Source organism: Copidosoma floridanum, unplaced genomic scaffold, assembly GCF_036245765.1.
Source record: "Copidosoma floridanum isolate Cflo_tuat_1 unplaced genomic scaffold, Cflo_Japanese_pri ptg000028l, whole genome shotgun sequence".
Taxonomy (NCBI): domain Eukaryota; kingdom Metazoa; phylum Arthropoda; class Insecta; order Hymenoptera; family Encyrtidae; genus Copidosoma; species Copidosoma floridanum.
In genome coordinates this window covers 5795148-5808210 of record NW_028321905.1, presented here as the reverse complement: position 1 = coordinate 5808210, position 13063 = coordinate 5795148, and the positions used below count along the sequence as shown (strand labels likewise).

Genomic DNA, 13063 nt, shown 5'->3' with positions numbered 1-13063 from the left:
AAAGCGTAAGTGGGGGAATTAATAGCCGAAACTATGATGGGATGAAAAATCCTATCTTAGGCACCTTAACCAGTTCGTAACACCTTGGTAGATATGAATTTTTTATTTCTGAAGCATCCATATGAAACCCGCCATCTTCGAATATTCCCCAATTCTGCCAACGTTCCATCCTGAATTAATCAAGTATTACAAATATTCAATGGGTTTTATAAAGATTTACACTTCACAGTTGAAATTACAAAAGACAATCAAATTAATTTTCTCGATTTGAAACTAATAATTCAGAATAACAATTTAATTATTACGAATTGGTATAGAAAACCTACACATTCAGGACGTTGTTTAAATTATCATTCCCACCACCCCTTATCTCAAAAAATTGCAATAGAATACACATTAGTTGATCATGGTATGAAACTGTCTGACTCTAAATTCCATTAAAAAAATCTTGAAATCTTAAAAAAGTTCCTCCTAATAAATAATTACCCTATCAATTTTATTAATAAATACTTTTATAAAAGATTGGCTAAAATAAAAAATTCTACGAATAAAATAGTTTGAAACCGAGAAAATATCAATAACAACAAGTTAATAGTTCTTCCTTTTTACAATAAATTTGCTCAAATACTTGAATAAATTTTTTACAAAAATAAAACTACAGTAATTTTTTAATGCACAGATAAGTTTTCAAAATTCATAAAATTAGGCAAGGACTAAGTTGATGTCAGCGAGAAAAGTGATATTGTATAGAAAATAAATTTAAGTAATGGTGAGGCTTGTTATGTGGGTCAGTCTTCCAGACGTCTTAAATTAAGAGTTAATGAACATAGAAGTGATTGCAGAATACCTAAGAGACAAATCGGCACTGGTAGAATATATGAAAGAAACATCGCAATCCTTTGATTTTGATAGTGTTAAAATTTTGGACGTTGAGAACAATAGATTCAAAAGATTATTCTCAGAAATGTTACACATACAGATTAATGATAATTATGTTAATAGAATGTTCGATACTAATAATTTAAAAAATTGTTATAAACTTTTCATTGATAATAATATAAAATTATTGACTTATGGAAATCGAAAGTGATCAGTGATCCGTTGGGGGCGAAATGTAAGAAAATAAATAAATACAAGTACAGTGTATTTAAATTTTCTTGCGTTGATTTATTATTGCACAACGTTTTGCTGACAATATGCGTCAGCCTCATCAGGCTACAAAATTAAAATTTAAAACACACAATAAGTAATGTTAAAGACTCAAACACAAATACAATAAATTTTAATGTAAATTATTACTGCAGGTACGCGAGAATTCGTCAGTTAGGTGGACTTACTCGTCACCGACAGTGCTATCGACTGACAATAAATTACAACAACAAGCCAGCGCTTAAATAGGTGGAGCCGCAAAGGTAGACAGTAAAGGGCGATGAACTCGATCAGAAAATTTAAACTTTCGTAGTAAAGGAAGGTATGCTCTATTAAAGGAAAGCACATCCTCCTTTCTATTGATGTTGTGTTTGTCGAGTTTTATATAAAGCATTTCGGAAATAATTTTTTTTATGTAATTGGATTCTTTGTCAAGGATTTTAAAGTTATTCCAATCGAATTCATGGTCAAAATTTATTTGGTGTGCACTAACAACGGAATCAGAGTTTTTAATTTTTATATGTTCACTAATGCGGACCTCCGCCGCTCGCTTTGTTTCACCCACATATGACGCAGGACAATTTTTACAATAAAACTTGTATACTACATTTGTCTGTTTATGTTTATTCGTTGTATCTTTTCCTAAGCGGACGATATTGCTGCAGTTTATTGTTACTAAGAGGGTAAGTGTGAATATTGTAGGGTTTTAACACGGTTGGAATTTTTTCAAATTCATTATCAATGTATGGTATGCCAATTTTGCAGAGAGGGTAGGTGTTTGTAGTGCTTCTGTTATGATTAATATACTTGTGTTTTTTTAATCTGACCTTTATGTTTTTATTTATAAAGTTAAAAGGGTAATTGTTTGTTATCAACAGGTTCTTCACCCTAGCAATATTCACACCGTGAAAACGTGTACTAGCAAGTAAGATCACCCTATCAACTGAATTCAAAACAATATTTCTCTTATAGCTAACTGGATGACCAGAAAAATAATTTAAGATTTATCCGGAAGAAGTAGGTTTTTCAAACCAGTCAAAATTAAAATAATTAGAATTTCTTATTATCGTCAAGTCTAAAAAGTTGAGTTTCTTGTCAATCTCCATTTCGTATGTAAATTGTAGTTTGGGATGATATGAATTAAAAATGTTTAAAATTTGGTTAATATGGTCAACATTAATAAAAAGTAATACATCATCTACGTAACAAAAATAAAAAGATGGAATAATGTTATAATTATTTTTTAAGATTTAAAGACAATCATTTTCCAGGTCATCTATGACAAGGTCTGCAAACAAAGGTGAAATAGGAGAACCCATTAGCATGCCGAAAATTTGTTGATAAAAAATGTTGTCAAAAGTAAAAAAAGTGTTATTGAACAAAAATTCTGTACATTGTCGAATTTTATCAACCGGGATGCCCCTTTACGTTCTATCGTCTCTGTTATCAAAAGCCCTACATATTTTCTAGCAAAAGTAATTTGCGATGAACTCAAGAAGTCAGTCAACGTTCCAATATCACACATTAATAATAGCTTTGAATTGAAAAACAAACTAAAAAAAATAAAACCCACTACTAATAATAGACTAATGTCTTTAGATGTCAGCTCCCTATTTACTAATATTCCTCTAGAGTTGGTACTACGGAGTATCGATCGACGTATTGTGACCATAATGAACAAATGTCGAATCCCGGTTTATGAAATTCCACAATGCACAGAATTTTTGTTCAATAATACTTTTTTTACTTTTGACAACATTTTTTATTAACAAATTTTCGGCACGCCAATAGGTTCTCCTATTTCACCTTTGTTTGCTGACCTTGTAATGGATGACCTGAAAAATGATTGTCTCTCCATCTTAAAAAATAACTATAACAGTATTCCATCTTTTTATTTTCGTTACGTAGATGATGTATTACTTTTTATTAATGTTGACCAAATTAACCAAATTTTAAACATTTTTAATTCATATCATCCCAAACTACAATTTACATATGAAATGGAGATTGACAAGAAACTCTACTTTTTAGACTTGAAGAAAATAAGAAATTCTAATTATATTAATTTTGACTGGTTTGAAAAACCTCCTTCTTCCGGACGAATCTTAAATTATTTTTCTGGTCATCCAGTTAGCTATAAGAGAAATGTTGTTTTTAATTTAGTTGATAGGGCGATCTTACTGGCCAGTACACGTTTTCATGGTGTGAATATTGCTAGGGTGAATAACCTATTGATAGAAAACAATTACCCTTTTAACTTTAATGATAAAAACATAAAGGTCAGATTAAAAAAACACAAATATATTAATCATAACAGAAGCACTACAAACACCTACCCTCTCTGCAAAATTGGCATACCATACATTAACAATAATTTTAAAAAAAATTCAACCATGTTAAAACCCTACAATATTCACACTTACCCTCTTATTAACAATAAACTGCAGCATATCGTCCGCTTAGGAAAAAATGCAACGAATAAACATAAACAGACAAATGTAGTATACAAGTTTTATTGTAAAAATTGTCCTGCGTCATATGTGGGTGAAACAAAGCGAGCGGCGGAGGTCCGCATTAGTGAACATATGAAAATTAAAAACTCTGATTCCGTTGTTTGTGCAACCAAATCAATTTTGACCTTGAATTCGATTGGGATAACTTTAAAATCCTTGACAAAGAATCCAATTACAAAAAAAGAATTATTTCCGAAATGCTTTATACAAAACTCGACAAACACAACATCAATAAAAAGGAGGATGTGCTTTCCTTTAATAGAGCATACCTTCCTTTACAACGAAAGTTTAAATGTCCCGATCGAGTTCATCACCCTTTACTGTCAACCTTTGTGGCTCCACCTATATAAGCGCTGGCTTGTTGTTGTAATTTATTGTCAGTCGATAGCACGACAGGTGACGAGTAAGTCAACCAAACTTACGAATTCTCGCGTACCTGCGGTAACAGTTTACATTAAAATTTATTGTATTTGTGTTTGAGTCTTCCAGATCACTCATTGTGTGTTTTTAATTTTAATTTTGTAGCCTGATGAGGCTGACGCATATTATCAGCGAAACGTTGTGCATTAATAAATCAACGGAAGAAAATTCAAATACACTTTACTTGTATTTATTTATTTTCTCACATTTCGCCCCCAACGGATCACTGATCACTTTCAATTTCCAAATTCACCGGAGGACACTGATATATCCGAACAAACCATTATTGACTTATGCTTGTACTTCTCGCGTTTAGTATTTCGAAATCCTTAGTAGCCACACTCATTGACTTATAGATAGGGACAGCATTTGTATTAATTATCACAACGTATATTTACATTTTAATATATAGACAATTCAAGCTATATAAGCACTTGCGATTTTTACATATTTGTATTCGCAATAATAACATCTACCGCGTTGCCTGACGCGACCCGTTTGAGCGGTCAATTGTAAGTTTTAATTTAGCACTGAAGTGAAATTTTATTGTATATTTTATTATTACCAATAGTTAATTGTAATTCTTGTGTAGATTTTGTTTGAACCTGATGAGGGCCTTGAAACTTGTTTCTGTACGAGCCAAAACGTCGTTCAATAATAAACAGAAGTTAACAGTATAACCATTTGAGTTTACTGATTATTTATTAATCTATCCACTGCTATTAGAGTACGCCTAATGCTCAAGTTATTGAAACAGCTTAAACAGCTGACATCGATGGAGACGACGAAAAATCATTAGGTGAAATACTTATACGAATGTTTCGGAAAAATGAGAAATTTGAGATAGAGATAAAGTTACTTAGAGAGAGTGAAAATAAGATAAAACATTCAAATAAAAATAAGAAAAATGTAAGAAATAAAGATAAAAGTAAACATGGCAGAAACGTTGATAATATAATAATAACGAGAAAATTCAGGCTTATGAGAGCGTGTACAGTTATAACGGAGAGGAGAAAAAACACGTTCAAGAACTAATAGAATTCAATCCATACGTGTTTAGACTTGAGAAAGAGCCTGCATTAGAGGAAATTATCATAGCAAACTGTAACATACCGACGATTTTATACGAGAAATCTTAGCCAGCAAGACTTTGGGGATTTCAGCTAGCCTAAGCCAGCTTAGAGAACGGAAAACATGTAAAAAAAAAACAAAAACGGCAAAGGAAGAAGTTATAAAAATAAGTTTAGATAAGAAGCGCACTTGGGTTATCAGCCAGCATAGGCAAGTTTAGCTGCAGAAGCGTCTGAAAAGGAAGAGAGAATCCTCAAGATAATAGATACTATGAAAGTAACGAATGCAGCCGCAATTCTATTGAGCAAGAATAAGAGTAAAAGAGGAAAGGAGGGTGGCCAAGATGTGCTCCAAGATAATAACAGGCAACAGGCAACGATATCGAGTACTATCTAATCAAGCCAAACAACGCCAAAGAAAAAGGCACAGAGTGGACCTACAACTAAGAAAGTAAGCGATGGAGAGCGAAAAAATGACTCACTATTGTACATACAAGTAGGAGAAGGTCAATAAAAAGGTACTAGAATAAACAAAAAGATCAGGGCCATCCTTCACGACTGTAGAGACAATTTTCAAATAAAATTCAACTATACGTCAAGCACCGAAATTTTGAAGGAGTGCCAAGCCTCAGAATAGTTGCATGGGAATCCAATACTACCACAAATCGACTACTATGCGATCTGCTGGAGAATATAAGAGGTGATTCGGGAACACAAAAACAGCCTCTTAAATAAAAGACCACCCACCTGAACCATCACCATCACTAGACCCTTCCATCAACTCCAAGCCACTAACTGATGACAACTTACGGAGGTCAAACAACAACATGATAACATTACTAATAATTAAAAAATAATAATATTAATAATAGTAATGATAATAATAATAGTAATAATTTTAATAATAATAATTATTATTATTGCAATGATAATAATAATAATAATTTTAATAATAACAATAATAATAACAATAATAATATTATTATTAATAATAATAATAACAATAATAATAGTAATAATATTATTATTAATAATAATAACAATAATAATAGTAATAATAATAATAATATTAATAATAATGATAGTAATAATAGTAATAAGCCCCAGGCTAAGGCAATCAGCCTACAGGGCACGTTCCTGCGGTGACGGACGAAGAAGGCCGTTCCGCAGGTGCATAGTTCCGAGGCGCTGCAACAGTCGAAGGTTGGATCGAAATAAAATAGTTTTAGTGGACCAAAACGCCAAGGAGAAGACCTCAAAAAAATGAAGGGCAGGTCCCCGAACGAAATTAAAAATGGGTGATGCTAATAGAAACCTTATACCCCAGGCAGTAAACTTTCAGAGGAAATCTGCTGTCAGTTCCGAGCTGCTGAAAGCCCGGGTGACTGGTGTTGGTACTCACGGACTCTAGGGGTTGCCCCAAAGGCATTCACTACGAAAGTGAGAAGATGACTTTCAATAAAAAAACACTTACAGAAGCGCTTTACATTCTTTCCCAGCCATGGACGGGACATGATGCTACGAACTGGACGGGGAGCGAGTGATGTCAGTGCTGCCAGCTTTTTCAGTAACAATACCAAGATGCATCTGGAATATACCAGCAACTTAAAATCAGAGCTAACTGTAGATCAGACAAAGGAGGATCTCGTATTTACAGAATTAAAAAAAAATAATTAAAGGTATGGTAAAAAAAGCAACAACGACCTTCAGAAAAACAGCAATGCCGATAAAAGAAGGTGAAAAGTGGCATTGTACCTATTGTACAAGTTTAAGGATAGCCATTAGGGACAAGGAAAAAGATGGAAAATCTCCTAAAATAAGATGATACTCTAATGAGAAAGACGTACAGATAAGAAAAAAGTGAGAGAATCACACGCTTTATTTAATCTAGATTTGTGAATAGCGTGCTGACAGGAAACTAAAACAAAAGTCCAGAAGCTCTGAAGGAGACCCCTAATCCCACTTCTCAAATATGGAAAAAGTTCCGAAAAAATCAAGAGCATATCCCCAAGATAATAATAAATGGCAGTGACAGCGACAAACAAGATAATACCAGAAAAAAAGAGAAGAGAATTTTCGTTGAAGTCACGGAAGGGCAGAGCTTTGCTAAAGTACTGAAAAAGATAAGGACTGATTTCAAGTCGAAAGAGGTCGAAATCACAGTCAAACGAGTCACTGCAGCTAAAAAAGGAGATCTTCCCCAAAGTAAGAGAAGTAAAGAATAGAGGGAACCTTGTTAGCAGTACAGCTAAGACCGTGGGAGGGCTAGTATATGTTAAAACAGATAAGAAAAGAGTAATACTTGAAATTCGAGATCTGGATCCAATTACCGAGAAGGCTGTCGTCAAACTTGCATTGAGTAGAATTTTTGGCCATTCGCAACACATAAGAGCAGTGACAATGCTAGGCAATAGGCTTCACAAGCTGCCAAGTGAGGAGACGGTTTGAAGTCCTCAGATACTCCCGGTGTCTGGAGTATGGACACATAGCCCAAAACTGCAATAAGGAGGATCAGTCGAAGCTTTGATTTTGATGTGGCAGCTGCAATCACCGCAAAAAAGATTGCAAAGAGGAGGCCCAATGTTTCACTTACAGAATATAAGGTGCCAAATACAGAGCAGGTAGCGGCAGCTGCTTGGCATTTAGAAAGGCACTAGCAGAGGCTAAGAGTAAGGTGCCCACAAAGCCTAGATAGAGTTTAAGAGGATGGAAGCTATATGACCATTGCAGACCCAAGCTGCGCTGATTTACCAAAGTCATCAAGTAATAGCAACGAAAATTGATGTTTTCGCAAAACAGCCGGCGACTAGACGGAATAAAGAGAAGGCAACATCACGACAGTAACAACATTCCGATGGAAGGCCACGTCAATGGTTAACACTCCGTGGCCTTGGCTCAAAGTAATAATACGAAAGTGGATTCCGAGCCAGGTGTCTCGAAGATAGGTATTGCCAGTCTCGTGAGTATTCAGTCAATATAGCTAAGAATGTCGTAGCGAGAAACAAGCATTTTTAGGCTAACTGCGAGTTCCATACACGGCAGGGGTTTGTACCCCCTTTTATTGTGCATTAAGACATTCTAGATGACCATGGATAAAGAAAAAAAAATTACAATAATAATAATAAAAACAATAATTATAACAATAAAAAGAGAAATACTAAGTATAATGGTGATAACACTGATACATTAATATAGTACGATGCAGAATAACGGGATACGCATAATTATATATGTGTGTAAGTATTTAAAAAAGTGCTACTTTCCTTTATTTTTTACGGCCCCAGGACGGGCTGCAAAAAAAAATGGATTATTCTTCAACTTAAAGAATCGTCTGCCTTGCAATCACAGAAAAAAAAGTTATGGTTGCGTAATTGATCATAATGTTCAACTGGACTGTCTCATAAATGATGTCAGAATATTTTAAGAGCAGAGACACCTCTAGTGTAGTTCCGAAAAAAAATTAGAACCTACGTATTAAAGTATTGTTCAACAAAATAAAAAAGCTGCCAAACATGTACCTTTTACCTTAGAAGAGAACAAAAATCGACAAATTTCTAACTAAAAATTCTAACGACAATGCCTATGAATTTTCTATCTAAAGATACTTTGTCTTACATATATATCAACTGTTGAAAATAGCTTTGAGAGTACCGATAATTTATATCTAACCAGAAGAAAGTATACACTTGAATGTGATTCAACTACTCAAGCAACAACACATCCATTGTAGTCCACTAAAGTAACATAAAAAGTGACATTACAATAACATGTAAATAAGAAAACTAATATGAGAATTTTGTAGACGAAGAAATCAGCTATAAAAAATTTAAGTATTAGTCAAACACCAATAGGTGTAAAAGGGGTGCCAAATATAATAAACTAATGAAAGAAATCCTTTGACATAATTTGCAATCATGCAGATATCATTTTTACCCCGGTACGTTGGGTGTAAAAATCCATCACAGTGGCGCTACGCACCTTTTTTTTCTATATAACGTTTCTGATGAAGGTGCCTTGTTAGAGTGGTGGAGAGGGCCGAAAACAGTTAATTTATCTAGAACTATTACAGGTGGATAGAGCGGAATCACTATCGCAAGAGACAATGTGACGATGAACCCTACAGTATTGCGACCAATAATCATCCAGATACAGGGTGATAGGCCATAAGAATATCATTTAAGCTATGGCAACATTAAATAAACAATTAAAATAAATAATTGGTGGACGAAGAATGAATCAATAAGGTTTTTGTTACCATCGTCTTCATGATGAATTGTACACGTATGTCATTATATATGTAAAAGAAAAAGCCAGTATACAGTGGGTACTTGGGTACCCAAGTATAAAGCTATACTCCTATAAAATTGTATGGCAAACAATGTAATTTTTAGTATAAAAATATCTTCTATGAAACAATATAGTGTACGAAGGTGATGCAATTATCGTGGAAATGAGTATATGTATGTAAATTGGGTATGATTTGAATTAATTTATAATGAACTAACGATTATAAACAATACATAACGGCACAATAAAAATAGTATATAGGATGCCCTGTACAAGACTATGCTTTCATCGAGTCTTCGGTGATTTCCGAACAACCCCCTACTGCCTACACTGATTACATCTGTAACCATCACGCTCACATCTATCACATACGATCTCATACTTATTCCTAGTCTATATTTAACACCCAAAATATAATTATATACGGAAAATAAAGAAAAAGTATCCTGTCGTATAGCTTTCTTCAAAAGAGTAATATTACGTACCAAAAAATGTCCCTTGAGGACGTTCTTCACATATAGGATTTTTTGACCGATTTTACTCCAACGTCAAACATATATTAAAATAGCATAAAAAATACTCACAAAAATTGCAGCTTGTTTGACTGTACCACTATTTTATGTATGTTACATTTTAAAAAATCGATATTCAACATGTAACTGTATAAAAAAGCTCACGTTGAACAGCATTTCACGTTTTTGTTATAAATGAACTTCATACACACAACACAAATAACACGACAGATACTCAACACTATTAGAGAGGAAGAACTGATCACCACTAAGGACGACGACGTCGCGGCCTTGGACGTATTACGTACAATAGCATGTATAGCTATACGTCCGTGCGTCCCTTCTAATTTGAGCCCTAAAGAATGAAAGAGCAGGAAAGATAAGAGCTGTTGGTTGAGAGAGTAGAGCGAAGTCTGCCATGAGAAATGAGATGAGTCGGTCGAAAATACACTCTTCCCTTACTAATATAAGTAATAAAGGATTGTCAAATATAAAACGTTCTTATTATCTTGCGTGCACCCCAAAATACCTTTTTCCCACATAGCACTACTAAAGAATTAAGTTTTAATAGAAAAATTATTTACAAACAATGTATTGTTATTACTTATAAGTTTGCAACCGTGTGATGTACCAAGAAGTATGCAAACCTATTTTTCTTTAAGTTTTAATAAGAACAGCTTGTACTACTACACTGTGATTTACCACTGGACCTATCACATAACTTTTACAATACTACTCTTTAAATAAAAACACTGCTATTTAAAAATATTTTTCAAAAACCTAAAATTTATCAAAAAAACTGCACTAAGTTTGTGTAAAAAAGTAGAAGAGTATGAAGTGGCATGTCAGGTAAAGAGGGTCATGTCAGGAACTTCTATAACGGAGTAAGAAGCAGATAAATTTAGTTTTATTTCACGAGGAAAAAATTAAGTATTTTTCTCATTTTATACCAAGCAGTAATAATGCTCAGTTCTTCGTCTCACATATAATAATAGAATTATTATATTACTACGGTTTAGTGTTAAACACTTTTTCACCCCATTTAAGTTGGACACTATAAAAAAGAATGATAAAGAAGTACCATAATTCAAGGTATTTTTCACCTGTTGTACTGGGCTTTGTGCTTGAAACAAAATTCGGCGCCTCAAAAGCTCTCCAAAAATACATCCTACACTCCATATATCAACAGCAGTTGTGTAATGTCGAGCACCCATTAAAATTTCTGGAGCTCTATAATACTGTGTTACAACTTCTTGTGTCATGTGTTTCTTTTTATCAGGTTCTTCTACTCGTGCTAATCCAAAGTCACATATCTAAAAAAAATAAAAATATATAATATTTATAGTTGATAAAAGAAATTATACATTCTTAAATATGTCAGTTGAAAATAAATATTTATATCGTTGTTATTAGTCATAATTTCAAATCATAGTTAAGACAACTTCAAAAAATTGTAATATTAATTATTATGTTGCGTACGATTCTATGGTCTTAGGGTGTGCACGAAGTAAATAGTCGAGGAACTAGTATCAACGTCTTTATTTATGCAAAAACGAGAGAAGAGCGCGTCGCGTATGTACGACCTTTGTCCTTGCTGGTTTCAGCCAGAGAGGCCCAGCTTGCTTCAGCATCCTATCTGCTTAAGCTTCCTTTCTCTCCAATTAAAATCATCTGCAGTAAGGCCCCAAAAAGAAGGGGCACGGGCGAATTTGGTTTTTTTTACTCAAAACCTAATATCTCGCGAACATTGATAGATAGATAAGTAATTTTTTTTTATCATCTTTCTTTATTGATAGAGATTAAAGGAAAACTATAGAGGAGACAGAAAAATTTGAACCTAACCTACGAATTTGTCGTAATCGTCGATTTTTCGCAATTTCAGGTCTATTTTTTCTTATTTAGCTATAATTAGAATAAATTTCGGCTAATTTGACACCTTATTCGTTTTTTGTGTGTTCTGGGCAATACCTACTTGATGCTAACGTATCAATTAAATTATATATTAGTAAATATGTACGAATATATATGTATATATCTATTTTATAAGCATCTAGTAATAATTATCAATGTAAATGATTAATAATTAACTTGTAATGATAATAAAAATATCGACTTACTAGGTATCAGAAGTGGCAAAACGCAGAGACATACGGTAATAGTTATTCATAATAATTTGTATGTATATATATGTGTGTGTATCCATGTATGTACACGGAAAAAGAAATCAAGCATCTGTAGCATGAATACCATCCATATATCGACAGTGTGAGAGAAGTATTGGGTTAAACGCATCGGTTCACATAGCAACACTGTGCGATACAGGTATACACGGTATAAGATGCGCTCAAACGAATGTAGTATGGTCTACTAGCGTATACTCTGTGACACACATGGTCGTAGCGCGTGGAGCCCACGCGCAAAGTGTTTCGTGTGTATTTATACTGATTTTGAATGAGAGACATGCATGAGATGCACAGGCATCTTAGGTATTCTACGTACCTATCATGGGGTTGGTATTTTACACTGTACTTACTAAGGTATACGTAATCTATTAAAATACACATTACTGTAAATTCAAGGGCTGTCCTATGATGAAATATTACGTACAAAAATTTTTTTATATATTTATATAGCAGAAAAATCCTAATAATTTGATATAATCAAGACTTAATAATAGACAATTATTTGGATATAAATACGTAGTTCCAACTTCTACTGATATTAACCGATGTGATTGACATCATAGTACATAATTAGTTAAATCCATCATTTTAACACATAGTCGTAACAAAAAATTATTTTCGTATTTACCTAAAGTAATTTTGATGATTTGTTTGTATATATCAGTGCCTTCCGGTGAATTTGGAAATTCAAAGTGATCAGTGATCCGTTGGGGGCGAAATGTGAAAAAATAAATAAATACAAGTAAAGTGTATTTAAATTTTCTTGCGTTGATTTATTGATGCGCAACGTTTTGCTGACAATATGCGTCAGCCTCATCAGGCTACAAAATTAAAATTAAAAACACACAATGAGTGATCTGGAAGGCTCAAACACAAAAATACAACAAATTTTTATGTAAATTGTTACCGCATGTACGCGAGAATTCGTA

The 13063-nt window shown here is 33.4% G+C and overlaps 1 protein-coding gene across 1 annotated transcript in view; it reads right to left on the bottom strand.

Annotated features, from left to right (window-relative positions):
• Positions 1–13063, bottom strand: part of nmo (serine/threonine-protein kinase nemo) — a 497113-nt gene that overhangs the window by 179301 nt on the left and 304749 nt on the right. Inside the window, exon 6 of the mRNA XM_023391687.2 lies at positions 11055–11264. Within this exon, the coding sequence (XP_023247455.1) occupies positions 11055–11264 (210 nt within the window). The remainder of the gene's footprint in view (positions 1–11054; positions 11265–13063) is intronic.